At 60.0% G+C, this 26,497-nt stretch overlaps 3 protein-coding genes across 29 annotated transcripts in view; 2 read left to right on the top strand and 1 right to left on the bottom strand.

Moving 5' to 3' along the window:
- The first annotated feature begins 4,275 nt into the window (after positions 1-4,275).
- Positions 4,276-16,868, top strand: MIB2 (MIB E3 ubiquitin protein ligase 2). Of its 15 annotated transcripts, none has more exons than XM_070768370.1 (20): positions 4,276-4,831; positions 6,335-6,422; positions 10,071-10,326; positions 10,405-10,576; positions 11,492-11,640; positions 11,792-11,986; positions 12,136-12,278; positions 12,382-12,489; positions 13,476-13,580; positions 13,663-13,825; positions 13,903-14,036; positions 14,122-14,270; positions 14,356-14,512; positions 14,605-14,765; positions 14,855-14,981; positions 15,068-15,301; positions 15,713-15,891; positions 15,966-16,159; positions 16,234-16,336; positions 16,475-16,868. In XM_070768370.1, exons 3-20 carry the CDS (start codon positions 10,080-10,082, stop codon positions 16,851-16,853), a joined length of 3,099 nt encoding a protein of 1,032 aa, XP_070624471.1. In that variant the 5' UTR covers positions 4,276-4,831; positions 6,335-6,422; positions 10,071-10,079; the 3' UTR covers positions 16,854-16,868. The 15 variants fall into 15 exon arrangements, with proteins under 15 accessions (XP_070624471.1, XP_070624472.1, XP_070624469.1 ...); XM_070768371.1 differs by having other exon boundaries at positions 6,267-6,422; positions 12,394-12,489; XM_070768368.1 differs by having other exon boundaries at positions 4,277-4,831; positions 6,267-6,422.
- A 1,376-nt stretch (positions 16,869-18,244) lies between these two features.
- On the top strand, positions 18,245-20,744 carry MMP23B (matrix metallopeptidase 23B). 2 transcript variants are annotated; one of them, XM_019976124.2, is made up of 8 exons: positions 18,245-18,585; positions 18,914-19,050; positions 19,132-19,271; positions 19,336-19,503; positions 19,866-20,030; positions 20,102-20,212; positions 20,289-20,415; positions 20,503-20,744. In XM_019976124.2, the coding sequence occupies exons 1-8, from the start codon at positions 18,427-18,429 to the stop codon at positions 20,612-20,614; spliced, it is 1,119 nt and encodes a 372-aa protein (XP_019831683.1). In that variant the 5' UTR covers positions 18,245-18,426; the 3' UTR covers positions 20,615-20,744. The 2 variants fall into 2 exon arrangements, with proteins under 2 accessions (XP_019831683.1, XP_019831682.1); XM_019976123.2 differs by having other exon boundaries at positions 18,250-18,585; positions 20,522-20,744.
- A 405-nt stretch (positions 20,745-21,149) lies between these two features.
- Positions 21,150-26,497, bottom strand: part of LOC109570288 (cyclin-dependent kinase 11B) — a 40,545-nt gene continuing 35,197 nt past the window's right edge. For 10 of the 12 annotated variants that reach the window (XM_019976109.2, XM_019976106.2, XM_019976105.2 and 7 more), the window contains 13 exons: positions 26,352-26,474; positions 25,745-26,077; positions 25,492-25,557; positions 24,776-24,951; positions 23,976-24,066; positions 23,362-23,483; positions 23,072-23,177; positions 22,745-22,866; positions 22,560-22,667; positions 22,361-22,477; positions 22,122-22,270; positions 21,843-22,032; positions 21,150-21,758 (listed from right to left, as the gene is read on the bottom strand). In XM_019976109.2, coding sequence (XP_019831668.1) covers positions 21,666-21,758; positions 21,843-22,032; positions 22,122-22,270; positions 22,361-22,477; positions 22,560-22,667; positions 22,745-22,866; positions 23,072-23,177; positions 23,362-23,483; positions 23,976-24,066; positions 24,776-24,951; positions 25,492-25,557; positions 25,745-26,077; positions 26,352-26,474 — 1,796 coding nt within the window. In that variant the 3' untranslated portion in view covers positions 21,150-21,665. The remainder of the gene's footprint in view (positions 21,759-21,842; positions 22,033-22,121; positions 22,271-22,360; positions 22,478-22,559; positions 22,668-22,744; positions 22,867-23,071; positions 23,178-23,361; positions 23,484-23,975; positions 24,067-24,775; positions 24,952-25,491; positions 25,558-25,744; positions 26,078-26,351; positions 26,475-26,497) is intronic. The other 2 variants (XM_019976113.2, XM_019976114.2) reach the window with 1 other exon arrangement.

Genomic DNA, 26,497 nt, shown 5'->3' with positions numbered 1-26,497 from the left:
CACAGTGGGTGGGAAATATGGAAACTTGGCAGCAGGCATTAACTCGACAAAGAATTCGTCTATTGATTTTATTTTAACAATTTCTAACTCCCTGGGAGGCTCTGCATTGTAACAGTCTCCTTGTGCCTCATACGGCTGGAAGGTCGCAAACAATCACATGCATAGCTGTTGGAGTCCGGAAACCTGTTAGGCAGGTTAGAAGGCTTTCTGAGGGGATCACAATTGGAACACACCTTATTATACCCTGGAGACTTAGTAACTAGAGCTCTAAGTTGCTTTTCTTACAGATAAGAGTGGTTGGGAATAGCCCCTCGTGACTGTCAAAGGAGTTGGTGAAAGTCATGAAGCAGTAAAACAGACAGGCTCAGGTTTTGGGGTAGATGCTCAGGTAGGCCCAGAGGGGCACCCCTCGAGTTCTGGCTCACCTTGCCCACCAGATCTCTCCCACATGACCTTGTCATGGGGTGGGGACTCCTGTGCTGGCTCCCGGCAGTCATGGGTGGGGACTCCCACGCTGGCTCCTGGCACCTCTGCATTAGGAGTGTGGAGTCTTAGCCACTGGATGATCAGGTTCAGTTCAGTTCAGTTGTGTCTGACTCTTTGCCACCCCAAGGACTGCAGCACGCCAGACTTCCCTGTCCATCACCAACTCCCAGAGTTTGCTCAAACTCATGTCCATCGAGTTGGTGATGCCATCCAACCACCTCATCCTCTGTTGTCCCTTTCTCCTGCTGCCTTCAATCTTTCCCAGCATCAGGGTCTTTTCCAATGAGTCAGTTCTTTGCATCAGGTGGCCAAAGTACTGGAGCTTCAGCTTCAGCATCAGTCCTTCCAATGAATATTCAGGACTGATTTCCTTTAGGATTGACTGATTGGATCTCCTTGCAGTCCAAGGGACTCTCAAGAGTCTTCTCCAACACCACAGTTCAAATGCATCAATTCTTCAATGCTCAGCTTTATTTATGATCCAACTCTCTCATCCATACATGACTACTGGAAAAACCATAGCTTTGACTAGGTGGACCTTTGTCAGCAAAGTAATGTCTCTGCTTTTTAATATGCTGTCTAGGTTTGCCATGGCTTTTCTTCCAAGGAGCAAGCATCTTTTAATTTCATGGCTGCAGTCAACATCTGCAGTGATCCTAGAGCCCAATAAAGTAAAGTCTGTCACAGTTTCCACTGTTTCCTCATCTATTTGCCATGAAGTGATGGGACCAAATGCCATGATCTTTGTTTTTTGAATGTTGAGTTTTAAGCCAGCTTTTTCACTCTCCTCTTTCACTTTCACAAAAGGCTCTTCAGTTCCTCTTCACTTTCTGCCATAAGGGTAGTGTCATCTGCATATTTGAGGTTATTGTTATTTCTCCAGGCAATCTTGTTTCCAGGTTGTGCTTCATTCAGCCCAGCATTTCACATGATGTACTCTGCGTGTAAGTTAAATAAGCAGGGTGACAATATATAGCCTTGACGTACTCCTTTTCCTATTTGGAACCAGTCGGTTGTTACATGTACAGTTCTCATGGTTGCTTCTTGACCTGCATACAGATTTCTCACGAAGCAGGTAAGGTGTTCTGGTATTCCCATCTCTTTAAGAATTTTCCATAAAAAAGATCTTCATGACCCAGATAACCACAATGGTGTGATCACTCACTTAGAGACAGACATCCTGGAGTCTGAAGTCAGGTGGGCCTTGACTTCAAAGGCTTTGGAATAGTCAATAAAGCAGTAGTAGATATTTTTCTGGAACTCTCTTGCTTTTTTGATAATCCAATGGATGTTGGCAATTTGATCTCTGCTTCCTCTGCCTTTTCTAAATCCAGCTTGAACATCTGGAAGTTCTCGGTTCATGTACTGTTGAAGCCTTGATTGAAGCATTTTGAGCATTACTTTCCTAGCGTGTGAGATGAGTGCAATTGTGCAGTAGTTTGAACATTTTTTGGCATTGCCTTTCTTTGGGATTGGAATGAAAGCTGACCCTTTCCAGTCCTGTGGCCACTGTTGAGTTTTCCAAATTTGCCAGCATATTGAGTACAGCACATTGACAGCATTATCTTTTAGGACTTGAAATAGCTCCACTTGAATTCCATCACTTCCACTAGCTTTGTGTGTGGTGATACTTCCTAAGGCCCTCCTGACTTCGGACTCCAGGATGTCTGGCTCTAAGTGAGTGATCACACCATCGTGGTTATCTGGGTCACGAAGATCTTTTTTGTATGGTTCTGTGTATTCTTGCCACTTTTTCTTAATATCTTCTGCTTCTGTTAGGTCCATACTGTTTCTGTCCTTTATTGTGCCTGTCTTTGCATGAAATGTTCCCTTGGTATCTCTAATTTTCTTGAAGAGATCTCTAGTCTTTCCCATTCTGTTGTTTTCATCTCTTTTTTTGCATTGATCACTGAGGAAGGCTTTCTTATCTCTCCTTGCTATTCTTTGGAACTCTGCATTCAAATGGATACATCTTTCCTCTTCTCCTTTGCGTTTCACGTCTCTTCTTTTCTCAGCTATTTGTAAGGCCTCCTCAGACAACCATTTTGCTTTTTTGCATTTCTTTTTCTTGGGGATGGTCTTGATCACTGCCTCCTGTACAATGTCACGAACCTCCATCCATAGTTCTTCAAGCACTCTATCAGATCTAATCCCTTGAATCTATTTGTCACTTCCACTGTATAATCAACCATAACAGATTTGATTTAGGTCATACCTGAATGGCCTAGTGGTTTTCCCTACTTTCTTCAATTTAAGGCTGAATTTGCCAATAAGGAGTTCATGATCTGAGCTAGTCAGTGCCTCGTCTTGTTTTTGCTGACCGTATAGAGCTTCTCCGTCTTTGGCTACAAAGAATATAATCAATCTGATTTCGGTATTGACATCTGGTGATGTCCATGTGTAAAGTTCTCTCTCTCATGTTGTAGGAAGAAGGTGTCTGCTATGACAAGTGCGTTCTTTTGGCAGAACTGTTAGCCTTTACCCTGCTTCATTTTGTACTCCAAAGGCAAACTTGCCCATTACTCCAGCTATCTCTGGATTTTCCAGTTTTGCAATCCAGTCCTGTATGATGAAAATTACATCTTTTTTTTTTTTTTTTGGTGTTAGTTCTACAAGGTCTTGTGGAGAAGGCAGTGGCAACCCACTCCAGTACTCTCGTCTGGAAAATTCCATGGACAGAGAAGCCTGGTAGGCTGCAGTCCATGGGGTCGCTAAGAGTCAGACACGACTGAGCGACTTCACTTTCACTTATCACTTTTATGCACTGGAGAAGGAAATGGCAACCCACTCCAGTGTTCTTGCCTGGAGAATCCCAAGGATGGGGGAGCCTGGTGTGCTGCCATCTATGGGGTCGCACAGAGTTGGACACGACTGAAGCGACTTAGCAGCAGCAGCTACAAGGTCTTGTAGGTCATTATAGAACTGTTCAGCTTCTTCAGCATTAGTGGTTGGGGCATAGACTTGGATTACTGTGATATTGAATGGTTTGGAAATGAACAGAGAGCATTCTGTCATTTTTGAGATGGTACCCAAGTACTGAATTTCAGACCCTTTTGTTGACTAGGAGGTCTACTCCATTTCTTCTAAGGGATTCTTGCCCACAGTAGTAGTTATAATGGTCATCTGAATTAAACTTGCCCATTCTAGTCCATTTTTAGGTCACTGATTCCCAAAATGTTGATGTACACTCTTGCCATCTCCTGTTTGATCACTTCCAATTTACCTTGATTCATGGGTTAACATTCCAGGTTCCTATGCAATATTGTTCTTTACAGCATCAGGCTTTACTTCCACCACTAGTCACATCCACAACTGGGCGTTGTTTTAGCTTTGGACCATCAGGGAAGTCCCAAAAATGTCTAAATTTAATACATCAAAAACCAGTCTTCTCTGGCTGAGAAACATAAAGGTTTCTGTCAGAAGAAAAGCTATTACAAGAGTTGGAAGTATTTGCCTCTGGGGGAAACTGGCATGTGACAGCTGTTTTTCACTGTCTTCATTTCTGCGAGAATTAAAACCAAACACACAGACACACACACACACACACACCATGCACTGGCGTAACTCTGATTTTAAAATATATCAAGTAAAAAAAGTTGTTTGTGAAAACGCCTCATCTCTACACCCAGAAGGCTCAGCAAACCGTCTCCACAGCAACCCAACGCGGCTCCGAAACCAGCAGCCCCACGTAGGGCCGGGCGAGGGTGACGCACTTCCGCCTCTGGCCCCGCCCCCCTGCAGGGGCGTGGTCGTCTGGTACCCTCGTTCCCGGCCTACGCGTGCGCAGTCTTCGGAAGCCTGGCGGCTTGGATGCCAGTGTCCCTACGCCTCCCTGGCCGCGGCCCCACGCGTTGAGAGGCGCGAGAATTGCCGTAGTTTTCAGTCTGTATTCGTCTCAAGACGTGTGCACACGTCGTCAGACGCGAGAGCGGACTCGAACTATTTTCCCGGAAGCAAGGCTGTCGGCTCCCCTCCCTGTCGGGGCGGGACTAGGGCCGTAGCTCAGCCCTCACTGCCCCTACGTCACGGCTCTGCTGGTCCTCCTGGGAGTTGTGGTTCGGGCCCGCCCCCCGGCCTTCGTCCCAGGGGGCTGCGGACTACGGGTCCCGGCAGGCCTCGCGTTGGCCCCTGAGCCCCTGGCGCCGGGGGCTTTGGGCGGCCTCAGCCAGTGGACTCCGGCGCTGCGCGGCACAGCTGAGCACCTGGCAGGTTGGCTGGCTCAGAGCAGTCTAGCTCGCGGGCTGGCCGCCCCACACACTGAGGCCGCAGCCGACCGACTGACAGACTCGGCGCTTCTCAGGCCCCTGGAGCCTAGGCGCAGAGCGGCCCGGACGCAAACTTCCGGGCAAGTGGAAGGGTCGACAGGGCCACTAGGCCCGGGGTCGGCAGCGGCGGGGGCCCGGGGCGGTTTCCCGAGGAAGGTGACGAATGACAGGGGCGGGACGGACCCGAGCGAGTGAGGAAGGGGTCACTTTCAGTGTGGGCGCCCGGCTCAGCCTGTCCAGCCCCGCCCCCCCCGCAGGCCAGCTGCTGGAGTCCAAGGCGCAGCGCTGGGCGCTGACGTCGGCTGAGCCGGGTCCGCCACCCCTCTGGGCCCTACCCCGGCGGCCCTAGACCCTCGGAGCCCTGCAGGGTAGGAGGCAGGCCCTTGGGGCAGCTCTGGTGTCGTTAGCGTGGGCCGTGCATGGGCGTGTAGACAAACCAGCGAGGCGCTGATTGTGCGTCTTGGCATTCCCACCCCCCCCCGCCCCCCCCGCCGCCGCAGGGTCGGATGGCTCAGGGCTTGAGCCGAAGGTTAACGGCCAGCCCCCAAGTCTCCAGGCTTCAGGGCTGCAGCCCACCTGTCTGTAGGCGGGCGGGGGACGACTGGGCAGCTAGATAAGAGAGCTCTTGAGGGGCTCAGATTTTGTCTGATGCCACGTCAAAAAGGTTTTGCTTGTTTTTTAATATGTCTAGGGTGTTGGGGTGTGAATAATCCTGCCTCTCTCCTTTTGAGCTCAGAACCAATAGAGAAAATAAGTAAAGGTGCCAGACAGGCTCCTGGTGGGCATCAGCGGGGCAGGGGTTGCGGGAGCATTACAGTGGGAGCACTGGCACACCAGGTCGTTCCTGGCGGGTCCCCTCCTCTCGCCTTTCCCTCTGGCCTGTTGCTCCAGGTGCAACAAGTATCTGAATGTCATGCTCCCGCCCAAGACTGGCCCTGTGCAGTGGTTGGGTGGTGACTGCCCTTGCCTGAGGGCTTCTGTTTGGGTCACCAGGATTAGGGTGATGGCCTCCTTCTACTTCCTTTAGGCCTTCTTCCAGCAGGTGACTGACAGGCCAGACTCCCTGGCCACTCAGGATGTCCACCTCGGCCTCAGCAAGAGCTGCCACATGACCGGAGCCTATGATTCGCCAAGTCTTGCCAGTTGACTGTGCCACATGTGGTGCGGATTTAAACACCGTCATTAGACCAGCCAGAGGTGCCCAGAAAGGAGTGGCAGCCTCTGGTGGCCAGCAGTCGGCACCCAAGTTGATTCTTCTCAATAAAGACAGTTTGCCAACTTCCTAGCTAAATGGGATTTACTCTTTGCAGCTTTTTAAAGTTTTTTTTCATAAAATAATCAAAATAGTGCAAATACTTTTATTTCTATACTGTCTAAACGTGTGCTTTAGAAATACTTCTGCCTTCCAAAGAGAAACTAGTAAACTAATAGAGCAGACCCAGGTGTCCACCCATTTGGTTGAGATGGTAAATGCTAAAAGTTTAAGACTGCCTTTTAAAACCCATTTTTCCCCAGACCTGCTGACTTTCTACCTGTTTGGTTTGCTGTGCTCTGTGTCAGCCATGGATTCCAATCTCCAACAGGAAATCTTGGTGGCTGAGCAAACTTGTGACCCGAGAAACAGCAGCTAAGCATTTGGGATGCTGACAAGAGGCTGGTGTATACGCTGAGGTAAGTGCCAGCTGCTCATGCCCTGAGTGCCTCTGTGTTTGTTCGCGCTTGGCCGTGTCCGACTCTTGGCGACCCCATGAACTGCTGGTCATCAGGCACCTCTGTCCATGAAGTTTTCCAGGCAAAAATACTGGAGTGGGTTGCCATTTCCTACTCCAGGGAATCTTCTCCACTGAGGGATGGAACCTCCATCTCCTGTGTCTCCTGCATTGGCAGGAGGATTCTTTACCATCGCGCCACTTGGGAAACCCTCAGGGTTGTCATAAACCTTTGCAGCGACAGCCTTTGGGGGTTCTGATGCCGCCAGATGCCTGGGTTGTACGCTCTGAGGAAGATGTCAGAGGACAGTGTTTCTGCCAAAAGGAGAAAAAGGAAGAGCTCTCTGGGTGAATTTCTCAGTGAAACAAGAGTTCCCTTCCTCCCTATCCTCTCCCTTCCCCTGACCCTGGTCCATTCCCCACTTGCCATCCCCTCCCTTCATACCCTTGGAGACCTTCTGAGGTGAGATAGTGAGCCCTGATAGTGGGAGGGCTGGGGACCTGGGGGTCACATGGAGCACGAATGGCCATCTCCTGGGTCCTGGTGACAACAATGACAAAGACCAGGCAGGGAGGCAGGTGGCAGAGTAGCAGAGAGACCTGGAAAGCCTCTGGGCTGCTTCACAGGGGTCCTACAATGCTGTGTCCGAGGTCTGGGAGCCAGGAGGGCAAGCAGGGGGCATTGTTGGGGTCCCTGCTCAGACCCAGCTGCAGTGATGCCAGGCTGGATGGAGGTGCTGCGGCACAGGACCCACCTGGGCACCCGGGGTGGAGTGTGGAGGGGAGGACTGCTCTTCTCTGTCCACTGTCCTTCAGGGGCACTGGTCTGAGTGGGAGGAAGCCTGAGGCTCAGCGTGTCCCTTCAGCTCTGTCCCCCATGGGCTAGTGGGCTCCCAGGGCCACATACTTAGGGAGCGTGGCAGGTTGCTGGCCAGCACTGGAGAACTGTCTGGCTGTGCTATAAATAGGGATGTGAACACGACAGGTGCTTGTCAGAGGCACTTCTTGTGACAGGCTGGACTTTGCTGGTGACCTAGTGGAGCCACTGCGGGCTGAGACTTGGTCCTCTTTTCCCACAGACCTTGCTGGGCACCTTCCACTCCTGACCATTCTCTGTCCATCCCCCTGAGGGCAGAGCCAGGCACTGGCCACACCTGCTCTCCTGCTTAAGGTGTCCAATCACCCTGAGTCTTGTTGGAGACAGTCTGCAGCCCATGGCCAGTGGATCTGTAGGCCTACAGAAAGGGTGGGTGTGGTGGCCGGCCAGGTGGGCTGAGAGGCTGGGCTCACAGGCTACAGAATAACTGTGGTGCTGACTCTTGGGAGAGCGTCCTTTCCTGCTCCTTTATCTCAATCCAGGGCTAGTTTCTGGGCCTTGCAGGTGGCATGTCCCCTGCGAGCAGGCACTCTCGCTGCCTATCTGCCCACACTTGTTTGGGTATGTGGTTGCCTGGCTGACTAGCTCAGCAGGAGTGCCTGGGAAGAGTAGGGGGCAGCTCAGCACTGCCCAGGAGCCATGGCAATCCTGGAGGCTCCCAGTGGGAGGAGGGCCTGTGCCCTGAAGGGCAGCACCTCCTCTCTGCCACTGAACCACTGGCTCAGGCTGGGCTGCCCTGCCCACTTGCACATGAGTGGCAGCTGCTGACAGATGAGGCGGCAGCCCACAGGCCCTGCCCTTGTCTGGGGCTTACTGGCACCAAAGAGCCACAGGCATTCTCATGTGGGCTTCTCGCTGTGGCTAGCAGGACAGAAAAGCCCTGGTGCCCCATCTTCAGTGGGTCCAGAGGTCATGGGGGGAGGGTGGCTGGAGGGCAGCGGGAGCAGGAGGCCGTACAGCCCCTGTGGGGCAGCCGTCCAGGTAAAGGAGTAGCAGGGTGATTTGCTGAGACTGGGCTTCGAGTTCGAAAGACTTGTCATTTCAGATGGTCTACCAGTATCTGGAAGCTCTGGCGGTCCTGGGCAGGGTGAGGAGGGAGTGGGCACAGGCACCTGTGGGGGTTGGGGAGGACTCGCAGAAGGCTGAGCTGGCTGAGCAGTTCATACCACAGAATCTGAGGGTCATTCACTTGGACTCTAGGCTGGGTGTGACCCAGGAGCCTCGCCCTGTAGGCAGTGCCCCTCCCCTGCATACCCTGTGCCGGGCGCTGGCCTACAGGTGAGACTGGACAGAGGGTGGCCGTCAGGTGACCTGTGGGCTCAGGCTTGGGATGCTGATTGTTGAGCTGGGGTTGGGGGGGGTGGTCCAGGTGCAGGGGTGACATGTGGGTTTCCTTCCCTGTTGCTGGTCAAGCCTTGGGCTGGCCTGGCAGGCTATGGCTGCTCTGGGCCACTGGGCACTAGAGGGAGTAGCTATACCCCAGAAGGTTTCCAGGCCTCCTCTGGCCTTCCAGGGGCCACTGGAAGTGCAGTGAGCTTCGTTCAGGGATCTAGGCCTGCATCTTTCCTGGCCTTGGGGCCCTCATGCTGGGGAGGCAGTCTCCAGAGATGGAGGGGTGACTGCTCCCTTACTGTCCTGGGGCCCCAAAACCCCTACCTCTTCATTACTGTCTTGGGGGGCCCCAGGTCCCCTCCCACTTCAGGTCCTGTTGCTTTAAACTCTTAGGGGTTGTTCAAATCCATTGATGTTAAACCAATTTTATTGAAGAATCACATAATGCCAGGAGGCACAGGTCATGAGTGATCCAGCTTTGCAAAGTGAACACACATGTAACTGGCACCCAGATGAGGAAATAGCATGTCCCCGGTTCCAAGCCCCTGTGACTGGCTTAGCCACGGTCTCCCTGCCTCCGGCGCCCTGGCTTTGCTTGTTCCGCCTGTGAGCTTCCTGTCGGTGGGGTCAGGTGCATGGCTCCTCTCCTTCAGCGTCCGTTTGTGAGCTCTGCTGTGTAGTGTGGTGGGTCGTGCTCCCTTGAAAGTAAATCTTCTCAGGACCTGGTTCACGCGGGCACTGCTGTGAATTGTGCCAGCTCCGTCAGGGCCTGCCTGGGGTGGCCAGGCCACACCTCTCAAAGGAAGGCCCGGCAGTGAGGCCGAGTGACGGTGCAGCACCGCTCACCGGCTGTGGGTAGCATCAGCCCCACAGCGTGCTAGGTGCTGGAGGTACCTGTCGCAGGGTTTTCCTGTTTTCTGTCAGATAGTCTGCTTTGTGCATGAGGTCAGCAGGCTCTTTCCTCACTCTGGGTACGTGGTCTTTGTGCCTCTCTAGTCTTAAGTGCCAGCCAGTGTTTCTTCAGAAAGTTTTGTCTTACCTTGCATGTTGATATCTGCAGTCCTAGTGGGCACCCCCCTGCCCCCCACCCCCATGCCAGGCACCCAGAACCTGATCTGCTGCTGTGTAGACCTTCTGACCAGATCTTATTCCCTGGTCCCTGGGGAGCTGGGAGTCCCATCACCAGGACTGCCCCCACACTACTGCTCCAGCTCCCCACAGCTGCTGGAGGGGGGCAGCTGGGGGAGGGTCCCTTTCCAGAGAGGTGTCCCATTGCCCTCCAGCCCCAGGGCATTTCTGCGTGCCCCTCCCCCACACTGGTTTCCCTCTCTCCCTGGCAGTCCTCTGGTGTGACCTCGTGTGGCTTTCTCCATGTGGCCCAATGGTCCCCTCTCCCCGCAGGCCTCCACCATGGACCCAGACCCCCAAGCGGGCGTGCAGGTGGGCATGCGCGTGGTGCGTGGCGTGGACTGGAAGTGGGGCCAGCAGGACGGCGGCGAGGGCGGCGTGGGCACGGTGGTGGAGCTCGGCCGCCACGGCAGCCCTTCGACCCCCGACCGCACGGTGGTCGTGCAGTGGGACCACGGCACTCGTACCAACTACCGCGCGGGCTACCAGGGCGCACACGACCTGCTGCTCTATGACAACGCCCAAATCGGTGCGGGCCTGGGGGCGGGGCTGGGGCGGAGCTGGGCTGGGGCGGGGCCTGCGGCACTCCTGACGCTGCGCCCTGCAGGTGTCCGCCACCCCAACATCATCTGCGACTGCTGCAAGAAGCACGGGCTGCGGGGCATGCGCTGGAAGTGCCGTATCTGCTTCGACTACGATCTCTGCACGCAATGCTACATGCACAACAAACACGACCTGGCCCACGCCTTCGAGCGCTACGAGACGGCCCACTCGCGCCCGTGAGTCCCCCCAGCCGTCCCAGTGTCCCACCCCACCTGCAAGCGTCCAGGGCCTCCTGAGAATGCCTCTGACCCACGACGAGCCTTGGGAGAGCTGGAGCTGCCTCCTGCTGACTGCTCTGCTGCAGGTCAAGTCTGTCCTGAGCCATTTCCTGGAGGAGTGACCAGGGTGATGATCACCCCAGGGGCCTGGGCATTGACACCAGCCCCAACCCCCTACAGAAGGCGACTGTGTCCACCTCGCAGGTCTGCGGAGGTCGGTGCTGTGGATGGGGCCTCCTCTCACCCTGACCCTCGTCTCGCCAGGCTCTCCCTGGCCCCCCAGTGCTGCCTGACCGGGGCTCTGAGAGTGGCCTGTGTGGTGTGCTGCTTGCATCTGCTGTGGTCAGGAGGGCCCACGCTAGGGAAGATGGGCTCCCAGAGGCGCACCCCTGCCACCTACACTGTCGCCTTTGGCTCCTTGACACCCCCACCCGTGGAGGGGAGGGATGTGCTGGCTAGTGAGGGAGCTGGGAGCAGCCATCCAACACCTCTGGCCAGGCCTGCCTTCCTCACGCCAGTTGTTTCTCACATGCTGAACCCTCCCCAGGCCAGGCCGGGTGCTGAGCTCTGGGCATAGCTCTGACAGGATACCTAGCTCTCCAGGAGGTGGCAGATGTGGTGTGACCACACACAGGAACCATGCGGTGAGGGTGGGCCTGGAGCACCCGTCCAACCTGGTGTCATGAAAGGCCCCTGGAGGGAACCAGTCAGCAGCCCCACTCAAGGTCCAGTGTGGAGGGCACTGGCCTGGGGCACCTGCTGTTCCAGGGGAAGAGACCCTGGGGCGGGAATGGGAGCAGGGCTGGCAGAGCATAGGGCCTGCCTCTGGCACCACTGCCCTTCATGGCCTGGGACCCACTCTGTTTCCCGTAGGGTCATGCTGAGTCCCCGCCAGGGCCTCCCAAGGATCCCGTTAAGGGGCATCTTCCAGGGGGCGAAGGTGGTTCGGGGCCCCGACTGGGAGTGGGGCTCACAGGATGGTGAGTGGGGGCCAGGTGGGAAGGTCGGGGGCTCACAGGATGGTGAGTGAGAGGGCAGGAAGGTGGGGGACTCACAGGATGGTGAGTGGGGGGGGGGTGGGAAGGGGGGGCGGTTGTGGGAGGCAGTTTCCGCCAGCTGTGGCTCATCTTCATGGCGTGGGTTTACCCTGTTGGTGGGGCCACTGTCTCCCAGGAGGAGAAGGGAAGCCAGGCCGAGTAGTGGACATCCGTGGCTGGGACGTGGAGACAGGCCGGAGCGTGGCCAGTGTGACGTGGGCTGATGGCACCACCAACGTGTACCGTGTGGGCCACAAGGGCAAGGTGGATCTCAAGTGTGTGGGCGAGGCAGCTGGCGGCTTCTACTACAGGGACCACCTCCCAAGGCTTGGTATGGGGGGCCGTCCACCACGTGCCCCGCCCCCCCCATTTGCCCTCTGTCCTGCCCTGGGCCCGGGGGTGGTCTCTGGAGTCACTGAGGTGAGTGGTGTAGGCAGAAGGAACTGCCTGAGCCAGGCCTGCTACACCCCCCACCCCCAGGCAAGCCCGCAGAGCTGCAGCGCAGGGTCAGTGCTGATGGCCAGCCCTTCCAGCGTGGGGACAAGGTCAAGTGTCTGCTGGACGCGGATGTGCTGAGGGAGATGCAGGAAGGCCACGGCGGGTGGAACCCCCGGATGGCCAAGGTGAGATGCCCCACCTGGTGAGTTCCCGTGCCCACCCTCCCCATGTCCTCTGGCCCCCCACCCTCCTGCTCCACCTGGCCACCGCCTCCATGACCCGCCACAGTTTATCGGACAGACGGGCACCGTGCACCGCATCACAGACCGTGGGGACGTGCGTGTGCAGTTCAGCCACAAGACCCGCTGGACCTTCCACCCTGGGGCTCTCACCAAGGTGCATGGGGGGGCTTAGCTGAGCCCCTTCTGCTCACTCTTCACCCCCTTTCATGTACCCGCTCGGCCCTGGGAGTGCCTTCCTCTGGCCCTGAAGGACGAGGTCAGGGCCTGGTGGGTCTGAAGGGGATTCAGTCCAGGGAGAGGGACCTAGATGGGAAGGGGAGGCCCAGGGCATTGTTGGAAGTGGGGGCAGACCAGGGCCCAGTGTGTGTTCCGAGGGCCAGGGGAGCCTCGCAGGCTGCAGGTGGCATGGTTGGGCAGAGTTCCTAGAATGCTACTGTGGGTGCCGCCTGAAAGGTGGGAAGGCCCCTTAGGACAGGGGTGGATCCTGGATCAGGGTGGTGGGGCATGGTGAGAGCTGTTTGAGAAGCAGTATTTCTCAGAAGCAGGAGGGAGGAGGTGGAGGGCAGGTGGCAGAGCATCCGGTGACGGCCCCTGGACAGAATGCGGAGCCAGCACTCAGCTTGAGTTGGGGACACCTGGGACATGTGGGCCTTCAAGGAGGGGGTATGGCGGGGTCACAGGACAGGTGGTTTATACAGTGAGTTCTGTCTGTGCAGGTGAGGGCACAGGTGTGGAGAAAGTTGCCAGGGAAGGTTTGGGGTGCGGGAGGAGCAGCCCCTGACCCCGCCATGTTCAGGCTCTGCCCCCAGTCATCTTGGCGCCCCTCCTCCAAGCTGGGCTGGGCTGGTCTTGGCCATACTGCCCACCCTCCCATCAGCCCGTGATCAGGCCTGCCCCAGCCTGAACACCCCTGAGCTGACTCTGGCCATCACCCCCGTGGCTCTGAGGCTGGGCCAGCAGGGCTATCCTGGTCACCTGTCACCCTTATTGGGTGAGACTCTGGTTGTGTTTTCAGGCAGGGGCTGGGGTCCTGGTGAGGTGGAGCTGAACGAGGGTGGGGGCCTTCCTGCTCTCCGACCCCGGGCAACCATGCCCGCTGGGGCCCCTCATGTGCTTCTCTTTTGCTCCTCTGTCACTCAGCAAAACTCCTGCTTGGTGGGTGAGGTGGTGCGGGTTATCGATGACCTTGACACGGTGAAGCGGCTGCAGGCTGGCCATGGGGAATGGACCGATGACATGGCCCCTGTGAGTCCCCCACCCCTACCTCCATGCCCATCACACTAACCCCTGGGAGGCACGCCTGTGACCCCACCCTCTCCTCATTCAGGCTCTGGGCCGCATTGGGAGAGTGCTGAAGGTTTTCGGAGACGGGAACGTGGGTGTGCTGGTCAGTGGGAAGCTGTGGACCTTTAGCCCCTCCTGCCTGGTGGCCTACCGGCCTGAGGAAGATGCCAACCTGGACGTAGCTGGGCGAGCCCGGGAGAACAAAAGTGAGAGCGTCCATTGAGCAGCTCATTGGGGCAGGGCTGCCCTGGCCACCACTGACCCTCAACCCCACCCTCCCCAGGCTCCCTGAGCGTTGTCTTGGACAAGCTTCGAGCCCAGAAGAGTGACCTGGAGCACCCAGGGAAGCTGGTGGTGGAGGTGGCTCTGGGCAATGTGGCCCGGGCTCTGGACCTGCTGCGGCGGCACCCAGAACAGGCGAGCCTGAGACCTGCCTCCTGGCCCAGGCAGCCCCAGCGAGGGGGCCAAGGGCCAGGGACTGACCCTCTGCCTCTCCCGGCAGGTGGACACCAAGAATCAGGGCAGGACTGCCCTGCAGATGGCTGCCTACCTAGGCCAGGTGGAGCTGGTGCGGCTGCTGCTGCAGGCTCAGGCGGGCGTTGACCTGCCGGATGATGAGGGCAACACGGCACTGCACTACGCAGCCCTGGGGTGAGGCCCGGCCAGAGTGCGAGGGGGCTGGGCCTGCAGGTCCAGCCGGTGGGCACATCGCCCCTCCTGCTTCCTCTCCTGCCAGGAACCAGCCTGAGGCTGCCCAGGTGCTCTTGAGCTCAGGTTGTGGGGCCAATGCTCTGAACAGCACTCGGAGCTCAGCACTGCATGTGGCCGTGCAGAGGGGCTTCCTGGAAGTGGTGAAGGTCCTGTGTGAGCGTGGCTGTGACGTCAACCTGCCTGTGAGTGCTGGGTCCCCTGGCTCTGGCCCTGGGGTCAAGGAGGTCATGGCTGAGATCTCCTTGCCAAGTGATCACTGGCCTACCACCGGCAGGATGCCCATGCTGATACACCCCTGCACTGCGCCATCTCAGCGGGCACTGGTGCCAGCGGCATTGTGGAGGTCCTCACCGAGGTGCCAGGCATCGATGTCACTGCCACCAACAGCCAGGGCTTCACTCTGCTGCACCATGCGTCCCTCAAAGGCCACACACTGTGAGTTTGGGGTGACACACAGCTCCTGCTGTGCCACCGGGCCACCCTGGGTCGCCCCTGACCCCAGAGGCATCTCGCTGCTCCCACAGAGCTGTCAGGAGGATTCTGGCGCGGGCACGGCAGCTGGTGGACGCCAAGAAGGAGGATGGTTTTACGGCACTGCACCTGGCCGCCTTCAACAACCATGGGGAGGTGGCCCAGGTTCTCATCCAAGAGGTGTGGACAGAGTCCCCTGGGCTTCGGACTGGGGTGTCAGGGCCCACCAGGTTCCCTGGGTTGAGCCCGTGCCCACCCCTCCCCAGGGCCACTGTGATGTGAACGCTCGCAACCGTAAGCTGCAGTCCCCACTGCACCTGGCTGTGCAGCAGGCCCACGTGGGGCTGGTGCCACTGCTGGTGGATGCGGGCTGCAGCGTCAACGCCGAGGATGAGGAGGGGGACACGGCTCTGCACGTGGCCCTGCAGCGCCACCAGCTGCTGCCTCTGGCAGCTGATGGGAGCGCAGGGGACCCGGGTCCCCTGCAGCTGCTGTCCAGGGTGAGGAAATGTGACTCTGGGTGCTGGGGAGGGGGGCACAGAACTGGGCCACAGGCTCCTTTGCCCTCCCTGCCCTCAGGACGGCCGGATCAGGTCTCGTAGGGCAGGCAGTCTGGGCCACAGTGGTTTGTTCTGCGACCCTGGTCACCACTGCTGGCCCAGTGTTCCTGAGATTCTGACCATCTGGGGAGAGGGAGTGGGGTCTAGCGGGGCTGGGCCCTGCTATAGGCCGAGTGGTGTGTCAGAACATGGCCTTCATGCCACCAACTGCCTAGTGGGGCCCTTTGCCTCCGGCTCCAGGGGCCTCAGGAGGCAGGTGCTCAGGCCTCTGCAGCCAGATACCAGCCGAGGCTTCCTTCAGACCAGTGTTCCCAGGCACTCGCCCTCACCAGCGTCTGTCCTGCCATCCAGCTACAGGCCTCGGGCCTTCCGAGCAGTGCAGAGCTGACGGCAGGCGCGGCTATGGCCTACTACTTAGCGCTGGAGGGCGCCGACCTGAGCTACGCCAACCACCGCGGCCGGAGCCCCCTGGACCTGGCTGCCGAGGGTCGCCTGCTCAAAGCCCTGCAGGGCTGTGCTCAGCGCTTCCGGTGAGCCGGTGGGGAGGCGGGTGGGGGGCGGGCTCGAAACTCCGGGCCCTTTCAAGACCCCTGTCCTCACGCAGGGAGCGGCAGGCTGGAGGCAGTGGCAGCGGGGGCTCGGCCCAGGGTCCAAGACTGGTGCTCAGTGCTCCGAACACTGTAACCAACCTGCATGTGGCCGCGCCGACGGGCCCCGAGGCCGCTGAGTGCCTAGTGTGCTCGGAGCTGGCGCTGCTGGTGCTGTTCTCGCCCTGCCAGCATCGCACAGTGTGCGAGGGTGAGTGCCGGGTGGGGAGGGGGCCGCGGCCGGGCTGGACGGCCCCTCACTCAACCGTGCCCTCCCCCCCGCAGAGTGCGCGCGCAGGATGAAGAAATGCATCAGGTGCCAGGTGGTCATCAGCAAGAAGCTGCGCCCAGGTGGGGCCCGGCGCCCGCCCCGCCCCGCTGCCCCCAGGTGTGGGCCGCTGCGCCCGCCCGCGGCCCCGCCCGCTGTCCACGGCCCCGCCCCCTGTCGTGGCTCACATCTCTGTTCGGGTTCTCTCGCAAGACCTCAGCCCCGAGCCCCCGCCCCTGACCTGGACCTCTTCCGCAGACGGCACGGAGGTGGTCAGCGCAGCCCCCGCGCCCGGCCCACCGCGGCAGTTGGTGGAGGAGCTGCAGAGCCGCTACAGGCAGATGGAGGAGCGCATCACCTGTCCGATTTGCATCGACAGCCACATCCGCCTCGTGTTCCAGTGCGGCCACGGCGCGTGCGCGCCCTGTGGCGCGGCGCTCAGCGCCTGCCCGATCTGCCGCCAGCCCATCCGCGACCGCATCCAGATCTTCGTGTAGCCGGCGCCCCCCGCCTCGTTCCGGGGCCATGCCCCGCGGCCGCCCTCACGAGCCCTTTCTCTGTATTTTATAAAAAGATTGCTGGACTTTGTGCCTGGTTGCCTGTGTGGGGCGGGGCCGTGCGGGTCCCCCACCGCTGACCGTTCTGACCGCACCCCTTACACCGTTGGCCCAGCGCTAGGTTCTGCGCCTTGGCCAGAGGCTTACAGGGCCTCTTCCGACCCATATTCTGCCCTTCCCAGGACTCACGGGTCCAGAGTGCTCCCCGGACCCTGGCCAGAAAGAACGGGACCCCGGGCTTGCGGTGTCGTCCAGGGGCACTGAGTGGACCGAAACCCCAGCAGTAGCCACCTCCTGTCTCCTGGGGTGGGCTACAGAGACGGGTTTTGGCTAAAGCAGGACCCGGTCTCGCAGCAGACTGTGCGGTCCTGGCTAAGTGGGGAGTTGGGCGAGGCCTCTGGTTTGAAGCCAGGAGCCCCGGCAGGGTCCCAGGACCGCTGAGCGTGGGAGGCGGAATATGGATTTGGGGAGAGGGTAGGACACAGGACGGAGAGGGTCGGTGTGCTGGCTCGAACTTAGTCATGAAGTGGGGGAAGGGGGACTGCCCTCGTCTGGACCCAGCAGCCGGGCGCTTTCCAAGAACCACCAAAATGCTCCCCTGGAGCCTCAACGCTGCCCGCCAGCCACTTGGCGCTGACCCTGCTGGCCCGGTGCGCCACTGTCACTCTGGGCTCAAAGCCTGGATGGAGAATGGGGAGGGCCCGCACCCCCGGCCTCCTCTGGCTGGGCGCCTCTCCACTCGGAGCAATTCCCCCAGCCCCCATCCCGTCTCCCCTCCCGCAGTCCGCTCCGCCCCGGCGGGCCTCCCGCCCGGCCCTGGATCCCGGTTCCCCCAGCCCAGAGGCGCCCTCGCCTCCCTCCAGCCTAGCTCGGCTCCTCAGCCAGGCGCAGCCTGAAAGTCGTCCCGTCGAGTCTTCTGCTCTCAGGACACCCGGCCCCCAGCCCCTACCCAGAACTGTCCAGACTTCGGTCCAGCTTGCGCGCCGCAGGGAGCGCCTAGTGCAGATTCCTGGCTCCCTATGGCCCCCACCCCCGCACCTTGTGCGCTTTCTCTGTCGCCTGCCAGGTCCTTCCGCTGGCCCCGGCAGGTCCCTCTCTCTCCTGGCACACAAACCCCTCTCCGCAGGCGCCGTCCCTCTTCCTTAGCCTGGTACTCACTTGCCACGTCCCCTCCCGTCGCGTCCCTCCCCTCTTGCGGGGTCCCTGTCGCCAGCGCCTGCGGGGGACGTGTCCTCAGCTGACCAGGATGGAGGTTCCACTGCCGGGTCTCATGCAGTGTCGAGGGGCTTGGGGGGACTCCGTTTGGGAGAAAAGCTGCCGAGTCATTCAACTTCCAGCGAGTTTGGGGACCCCAGCTGACACTCCCGCCTAAGCCTAAGTCCCTGGCGTCTGTCCCTTCTCTGGCGTCCCGGGCCCTCCTCGCCCCCCCACTGCCAAGTGACCCCGCCCAGCGGGCCCTGCCCAGGCCACCGCCACCGACCCAGAGGCCCAGGTCCCTGCGCCCCAGGCTGGAGGCGGCGAGGGTGCTCCCGACAGTGGGCGGCCAGCTGGTTCCCTTCAGGGGCGGCCGCGCGCCCTCCCCCCGGGGCTGTAATCCGAGCCGCTGCCGCGCCGCCCCACCGCCCCAGCCCCGACAGCGAGTCCGCAGGCGCCATGGGCCGCGGGGCCTGCGTCCCCTCGGCGGCGTCGGGGGCTGGCGACCGGGCCCGCCAGCTTGGAGCGGTGCTGGGCGCGCTGTGCCTTTTCCCCGCGCTCGTGCTGTTGGCCTGGCCAGGGACCCCAGCGAACGGGGCCGGGGCGAGAGTAGCGCAGGTGAGAGCGGGCGCGGGAACGGGTGGGTCCGGCCCCAGCTCCGCTATCCGGGCGTGAGTCCGCATGTCCGCGGATGCGGGGGGAGGGGCCGGTGGGGGGCAAATCTGCCGCCAGCTCCGCCCACTCCGACCTGGCTTGTTTTTAGTAATTTTTTCTTTCTGTTAAGTAAACCCGGCTCAGGGTAGAAAACCAGAAACAGCCGAAAGGCAGAAAGAGGGGCCATCAGCGCTCCCTGGAGCGCGCCCCCTTTCCAGGCCCTTTTCCTCGCGACCTGGGGCTTGGGGACAGTCCCTACTGCCTCCCCACGGAGCACTTGCTTCCCTTCAAGGGAGACGCTGCGCCCCAGACTTCGGGCGTCCTGGCCTCCGGGAGCCTCGGTCCGCCGCACCCACCGGTGCCCCGCAGACGCCGCTACACGCTGACCCCGGCCAGGCTGCGTTGGGAACACTTCAACCTTACGTACAAGTGCGGCCCTGGCCCTGGAAGGTGGGTGGTGCAAGCCCGGTGCCTCCTTGCCGCCACCCCTGACCGTGACTCCTACCCCAGGATCCTCTCCTTCCCGAGGAACCTGCTCAGCCCCAGCGAGACTCGGCGGGGTCTGGCCGCCGCCTTCCGCATGTGGAGTGACGTGTCCCCCTTCAGCTTCCGCGAGGTGGCCCCCGAGCAGCCCAGCGATCTCCGTATAGGTGGGCGCCGTGCCCCTGCCCCCGCCCCACCCAGAGGCCCTCTCTCAGGCCCGTGCTCCCCCAGGCTTCTACCCCGTCAACCACACGGACTGCCTGGTCTCCCCGCTGCACCACTGCTTCGACGGCCCCACGGGCGAGCTGGCCCACGCCTTCTTTCCCCCACACGGCGGCATCCACTTTGACGACAGCGAGTACTGGGTCCTGGGCCCCACGCGCTACAGCTGGAAGAAAGGTGACGCGGTCCTGGCCTCCCATGGGGCCCCTCCACCACAGTGGGAACAGCGGGGATCTTTGAGGGGTCGTGCAGGGGATTTGGGGTCAGGCTGGCGGGGAGGGGAAGGCTGGTCCGAGGCCGTAGGCCTGGGTTCTGGGAGTCCTGAAGCCCCTCCACCCCCACACCGCTGGAGCCGGAGCCGGAGCCGCATTCCTGGGGGCCAGCTCACCGCCTAGCCGGCCTGGAACATTCTTATCTTCCATGGCTGCGGCGGGGAGGCTCCCTGCGCTGCAGCAGCTGTGCAGGCCGCGGGGAGCAAGGAGGTTGGGTGGGGGTGGGTGCTGGGCCGGGTACCGGGCGCTGACCGGCCGGGCCCGCAGGCGTGTGGCTCACCGACCTGGTGCACGTGGCGGCCCATGAGATCGGCCACGCGCTGGGCCTGATGCACTCCCAGCACGGCCGGGCGCTCATGCACCTCAACGCCACGCTGCGCGGCTGGAAGGCACTATCGCAGGACGAGCTGTGGGGGCTTCACCGGCTCTACGGTGAGTGCGGGACCGGCGGTGAGCTGCGGGAGCGGGGGCGGGCGCGTCCTGAGGTCAGTCTGCCTCCGCAGGCTGCCTGGACAGGCTGTTTGTGTGCGCGTCCTGGGCGCGGAGGGGTTTCTGCGACACCCGCCGGCGACTCATGAAGAGGCTGTGCCCCAGCAGCTGCGACTTTTGCTATGGTGAGGTCGGGTGTCCGCCTGGCCTGGGTGCTCGGGGGGGCGCCCAGCGCTGATCTGGCTCCCCCACCCCGAGCAGAGTTCCCCTTCCCCACGGTGGCCGCCACCCCGCCGCCCCCCAGGACCAAAACCAAGCTGGTGCCCGAGGGCAGGAATGTGACCTTCCGTTGCGGTCAGAAGATCCTCCACAAGAAAGGCAAAGTATAGTGAGTGACCCGCCCCGGCGCCCGACTGGGGATGGGGTGGGGGCGCGGGGAGCGCGAAGAGGGGAGGGCGGGACCCTCCCTGCCCAGCCCTCCGCCCTCTCCGCAGTTGGTACAAGGACCAGGAACCCCTCGAGTTCTCCTACCCCGGCTACCTGGCCCTGGGCGAAGCGCACCTGAGCATCATCGCCAATGCCATTAACGAGGGCACCTACACGTGTGTGGTGCGCCGGCGGCAGCGCGTGCTCAGCACCTATTCCTGGCGCATCCGCGTGCGGAGTTGAGCGCCGTCCTCGGGGCTGAGGCCGCTGATAAAGCACTTTGTCTCTCAAGTCTCCTTGCCCTTTCTTGGGAGGGTGGGCGGCTGTTCTTGCGCCCAGCGGGTGGGGAGCCTGTTGAGCGGGCTGACCACTAGAGCCAGATCTGGCATGTGCTCAGTGCTGGGGAGGCAGGGCTCCCGTGGCTGCAAGAGTGGAGTGAGCTGGGGAGCGGGGCTGGGGGCACCAGCAAAAGGAACTAGTTTGGAGGAGGTGGGGGCCTCAGACAGAGAGCCTGTCCAGCCAGACTAGTACCTGTTGGTCTTCCAAGTCAGGAAGAGATGGGCCCAAGTGGGGTTGGAGGCCACCCTTTATCCCCCCCTTCTATCAAGAGTGTGGGGGCCCAGGATCCCCGCACCCCCAGGGAGCACTAGCTCAGGATCCAGCACAGGACTAGCCGCTCAAAGGATATACCAGACCTTTCCTCCAAGAATATTTTACTACATCTTAAAACACAGAAACAACCTTGTACAAAAACCCACTGTGGCTGAGAGTTCACATGCCTGGTTCTGGGGCCCTGCATTGAGGAGCAGGAAGGTGCCCCAGCAGCAGCCTGAAGATTTAAAAACTACAAAAATCTCCACAGCTCTGGTCCCAGTCCCAGCAATGACCGCCCGGCATGGCCCTCCCGTGGCCAAGTGTGTGGGGATACCAATGCCCATCCTCCCCTCACAGGGCAAGTCCAAGTCATATGAAAAAGTACAGCCTTTCCTCCCACAACAAGGAAAATGTGATTTAATCCTACAAATTTACAAGCCAAGATAAAATAAAAAGAAAACGTGGAAAACCCCACGAGGCCAGCAGTCCAAGACTTGAGGTTGTACCCGTGGCAGCCCTGTGGCAGTGGCGCCCTGGTCCACAATCTGGACCCAGACACCGCCTCCAGCGCCTGCGCGGTCGGTGCTCCCCAGGGTGGGTCCAGGTCAGCTGGGAGCCTCAGAACTTGAGGCTGAAGCCCGGGCCCGCAGCCGAGGCCCCCTGGTTTGTGGTGGTGAGGTGGAAGCCGGTCTCCTTCAGGTCATCGTCGCCCTGCGGACACAGTGGCATGTAGGGCCCGGGCCGGGCCAGCCCTGCCTCGCGGACTCCTCTCCCCAGCTCCTGCCCACCCCTTACCAGCTGGCTGTATCCCAGACCTCCCTCTGGAGGTCGTGGGCTGGTGCCTCGCTTCACCCTCTGCTGTTCGCTCTTGGCCGGCCATGTGGGGAACATGGAGGGGTCGATGGGGAGGGGGGTCTCACGGAAATACTCATGTTTGAGGCCATCTTCTGCGTTGACTCTCCGCCCAGGGAAATATGTCAGAAACCTGGGAGAAAAAGGTGCTATGTGCCACCAATGGGGCAGCCTGGGGGCAGGGCCAAGGTGGGCAGGGGCGGGGCGCAGGGCAGGACGCACTTGTTCATGAGGTCAAAGCCCTGGTCTGAGAGCAGAGCCCCGAAGCGCTTGCGGAGGTTGTTATAGGGGTACTCGGTGAAGGTCATCTTCTTGACAGCTGGGAGGTCGTTGTAGCCAGGCCAGATTTTCTCACTGGGGGTGCCGAGGTCCTACAAGAGGGAGCGTCTCAAGACACTCGGGTCGTGCAGGGAAGGGTGGCCCGGCCCGGGCACCTGCACTTGCCCCCAGTGGGCACCTACCTTGAACACTTTGTTGATCTGATCGATTTCTGACTTCCCAGGGAATAGCGGCTTCTGAGTCAGCAGCTCCCCAAAGATGCAGCCCACTGACCACATGTCCACGGCTGTGGAGTACTCCTGGGGGTCAGGGAGGAGTCAGGGAGTGCTCAGGGGGCTGAGGGCTGGCATGCCCCGGGGGCTCTGGAATACCCACACTCACCTTGGCTCCAAGCAAAAGCTCAGGGGCTCGGTACCACAGCGTCACGACCACTGGGGTGTAGGCCTTCAGAGGGGACCCATACTCCCGTGCCAGCCCGAAGTCCCCCACCTGTGAGGGGAGAGGGTGGGCTGCAGACGGCTCGAGGCTGGGAGCTGCTCTGCTCCCAGCCGCCGGGCAGGGCTCACCTTGAGGATGCCTGCGTGGCTCAACAGCAGGTTGGACGTCTTGAGGTCTCGGTGCAGGATCCAGTTGTCGTGGAGGTGCTTCACTCCGCGCAGCAGCTGGATCATCAGTGTCTTCACTTCCCCTGTGGCAACGGGCAGCACAGGGCTGGTGCCTGGCTACTCGCCGCTGTGGCAGCCACTGGCCATTCCAGCATATGTGCAACCAGTGGGATAGGGTCACAGTTCAAGGTCAGCAGCCCCCCCACCCCCGCCCAAACAGCCCGAGGGTGGGACATCCCTCAGGGGATGTGGGTCCAGGGCCACCCCATGGGACTGACTGGGACCCACCTGGCAGGAAAGGCTGCTTCATGGTCTCCATGAGGCTCTTGAGGTCATGCTCTACGTAGTTCATGACGATGTAGATCTTGTCCATGTTGCTGCCCACGACGATCTCCTAGGAAACAACAGCAGGTCTGAGGGGTCAGGGCCCCAGCCAGCCCTGCTGCCACCAGCGCTCCCAAGAGACGTGAGATCCCAGGGCCGGACACCCGGTGACACAGCAGGGACCCCCCCCAAGTGTGATGGCCACTAGGGGCGCAGCACTGGGGGCCCTGTGGGCAGAGGTGCATGGGCCTCACCCTGACAGTGACGATATTGGGGTGTTGCGCCTTGAGGATGGTGTTGATCTCCCTCAGTGATGTGATTGGGAAGCCCTCCTTCTCCTTCTCCATTTTCAGTCGCTTTAGAGCCACAATTTCATCTGAAAAGTAAGTTACCGGAAGACAGACACTGAGGAGACCTTCTTCTACCCACAAGCTCCCATTTATGGCTGTCCCCTAGAATCACAGGACGTGGTCAACTGGCCTCCCTGGGGGCTCAGAGCTTGGACCGCCTCCATCTCTGAGGCCCTGGCCCCCGGGCACACATCTGCTTAGGTGCTGTCACTCCAGGCCTGGCCTGGTGAACTCCATACTCACAAGCAGCACAGGGCTTCTTGGTCAGGCTGACTTCTGTGGGTGCCAAGAGCCAGCTGCTCAGGTGTGCACCAGCCAGGTGAGGCCCCATGAGGGCCAGCACCAGGGGAAGGGTGATCCCTGGGATCAGAAGGAACCACGCCCAATGACTTTGACACTGAAGGTGACAGGGCCCTGTACACAGCCAAGGGCCTGTGGTGCTGGCTGGCACTCTGGGCCACCTGGTCCATGCCCCACACCCCCTTCCCTGTGGGGTACCACCCTGGGCTGCGTCCCACCTGTCTTCTTGTCCTTTGCTCTGTACACAACCCCGTAGGTGCCTTCCTCAATCCTGTTCAGACACTGGAACTCCTCCACACTCCGACAGCCCTAGGGGAGGCACCAGAGTGAGGGCATGGTAGCCAGGTTCACAGCCCACAGCAAAGCCTCAACTAGACATCTCCAGAGGCCCAGATGGTGCTCAGGCAGGACCTGGGAGCAATAATCTTCTCAGCCTCTGCTTGCTCCTTCAGTGAGCAGGCGCCCTCTATCCAATAGCTGGCCCTGGGCACTGGCCCCCCGAGACACTTCCAGCCACTGATCCTAAGATGATGCCAAGACAGCAGGGACCCTCTGTGTTGCACCCTCAGCTGGCGCAGCAGCCCTCAGGAGCAGTGGCACCCTCAGTGCACCTTGGGCCCTCACCCTCTTGGGACCTGCCCCTCCCCCAAGTCCCTCCCTGCAGCACTTTGGTTACTGAATTGCAGGGCGATATGCACCACTGCCCTCTGACCCCCATAGGGCAATAAGGCAAGGAAGGTCAAGGGCCCATCTGCCCAGGCCGAGGCAGAAGTGACTGCAGAGCTGACTGCACACGAGGTGGCCTGACTCTTATGCAGGGGCCCCTTGTGGGAGTCCTGGCTGCAGTTGCGTGAGCTGTCCTCCAGCAAGCCTACTGGACAAGAGACCAGACCATGACAAGGGATATGTCGGAGGCTAGGGGCCAGGCCTGGCCAGGGATAGACCCCCACAGTGAGGACGCAGCTTCTGCTCCCAGCCACCAGCCCCATCCATGGGCAACAAAGAGGAGGTTCCTCACCTGCAGGGCGGGCAGGTACTTGGGCAGCTCCTGCTTGAGCTCGATGGGTGACAGGGCTGGAGAGTCAGGCACAAAGTCCCCTTCGGTGAGGGCGCTGCTCTGGGGGGTGCCCTCACCTGCCTCCTCTTCCCCCTCTTCACTCTCTCCAGAATCGTGGTCAAACCGTGACTCTGGAACTTCAGAAATTAAACCCAATTTCAGAACCAGAGACAGACAGTGTCACAACCCCCACCCATTCTGGGGGGGGAATATGAGCACGACCGCCTCCAGGGGCCAGGACACACTGTGTCCCACTGCCCTGGACAGAGGGCGCTGTGTCTTGGGGCCACTGGCCAGGCTGGGACCACTGTGAGCTAATGACCAGTCGTCTGAGAAGGCTGGCCCAGAATTGGTGTCCAGTGGCCCAAGGCCTTGGCCTGGCTGTTGGCAGAGGCCACAAAGTCCCAGGCCAGTGACTGGTCTGTGGTCAGAGCCCAGCTGGTGTTTTCTAGCTCCTGTCCCAATGTCCAGGCCGAGCAGCCCCCAGAAGGGTGGCCAGGGAACCAGCAGCTGGGTCCTGGACATAGCAGCTGGGTGCCCCTGTGGCTTCTGGGTGGGACGTGCCACAGACAAGGGTTATTTGTGGGTCACGGTCCCACCACAACTCTGACATGGGTCAAGCACCCTGGTCAGAGGTGGACGAGGAAGAGGTGAACCACCACTTGGGGGCTTCTCACCAACCAAGACGTGGTTCTCATTCTCTCGCTCCTCATCTTCACTCATTTCTTCTTCACTCACTTCTTCTGCAAGAGAAACAGGTGTCAGCTAAGACCCTCTACAAGAGGTAGCAAAGGGCCCTCACATGATCAGTGGGGGTCTCACGAGGTCCCAGTCAGCAAGGCATTTTCAAGATGGATATTTGTTTACTTAGACTTTATTGTTGTGTAACTTCTAAGCTCCTATCACATTAAGCCTCAGGCTCGAGCTCACCGGCTGATTGTCCAGACACATCCTCAGAGTTGCTTCCAGTCTCCTCCTCCTCCTCTTCTTCCTCTTCCTCCTCTTCCTCCTCTGACTCCTCACTGCTGCTCCCCTCTTCCTCCTCCTCCTCCTCTTCCTCCTCCTCAGAACCTGACCCCGACTCCGCTTTAGGAAGAAAACAGGCAGCAGTGAACTTGGGGCCCGCCCTGTGGTGGCTGAGTTGGGCAGGGCCGGGCGAGCAGTCACCTGACGAGGACTCAGCGGAGCTGGTCTTCCTCTCGCTGTCGCTGACGTCCTGCAGGTCGGACAGCAGGTCTCTCTCTTCCACTTTCTCTTCTTTCACTTATAAAATAAACCATTGAAGGTGAATGTGGGGCAATGTTTTAAAATAAAACATTAGATGGTGCTTCTCATATAAGAGGACCAGCTCATCTACAGACACTTGGGAGGAAGACAAGTCTTCAAATCCTCCAGCGCATGAACTTACACAAATAGCCCATCACACACACAGGTACTGCAGCACCCTGTGATGTTGTGAAGCATCAGTCTCTGAACTCAGGTGTCCCCCTAGCAAAGACCACCCTGTGCTGGGTCCGCAGGCGCTGTGCGGCCTTACCTGGCTTCCGGCTGTCCCCCGGCTCAAGCCTTTCTCGAGGAGGCCGGAGTGGGCTACGGCTCCAGTGGCTGGCTTTCACCTTATCGCTGTAGTCCTCTCTCACGGTCCGGTGATGTGCAGACACTGCGCAAGAACAGCACAGGGGC

Source organism: Bos indicus, chromosome 16 (assembly GCF_029378745.1).
Source record: "Bos indicus isolate NIAB-ARS_2022 breed Sahiwal x Tharparkar chromosome 16, NIAB-ARS_B.indTharparkar_mat_pri_1.0, whole genome shotgun sequence".
Lineage (NCBI taxonomy): Eukaryota > Metazoa > Chordata > Mammalia > Artiodactyla > Bovidae > Bos > Bos indicus.
This window is presented reverse-complemented; position numbering and strand designations above follow the sequence as displayed.

Excerpts from the sequence above, each read along its gene's own strand:
- MIB2 (XM_070768370.1), top strand. The coding sequence starts at position 10,080 with ATGGACCCAGACCCCCAAGCGGGCGTGCAGGTGGGCATGCGCGTGGTG. Across the intron at positions 14,271-14,355 it reads CTGCACTACGCAGCCCTGGG|GAACCAGCCTGAGGCTGCCC; the intron begins GTGAGGCCCGGC and ends CTCTCCTGCCAG. Across the intron at positions 14,766-14,854 it reads TCCCTCAAAGGCCACACACT|AGCTGTCAGGAGGATTCTGG; the intron begins GTGAGTTTGGGG and ends CTGCTCCCACAG.
- MMP23B (XM_019976123.2), top strand. The coding sequence starts at position 18,427 with ATGGGCCGCGGGGCCTGCGTCCCCTCGGCGGCGTCGGGGGCTGGCGAC. Across the intron at positions 19,272-19,335 it reads GCCCAGCGATCTCCGTATAG|GCTTCTACCCCGTCAACCAC; the intron begins GTGGGCGCCGTG and ends GTGCTCCCCCAG. Across the intron at positions 20,213-20,288 it reads CAGCTGCGACTTTTGCTATG|AGTTCCCCTTCCCCACGGTG; the intron begins GTGAGGTCGGGT and ends CACCCCGAGCAG.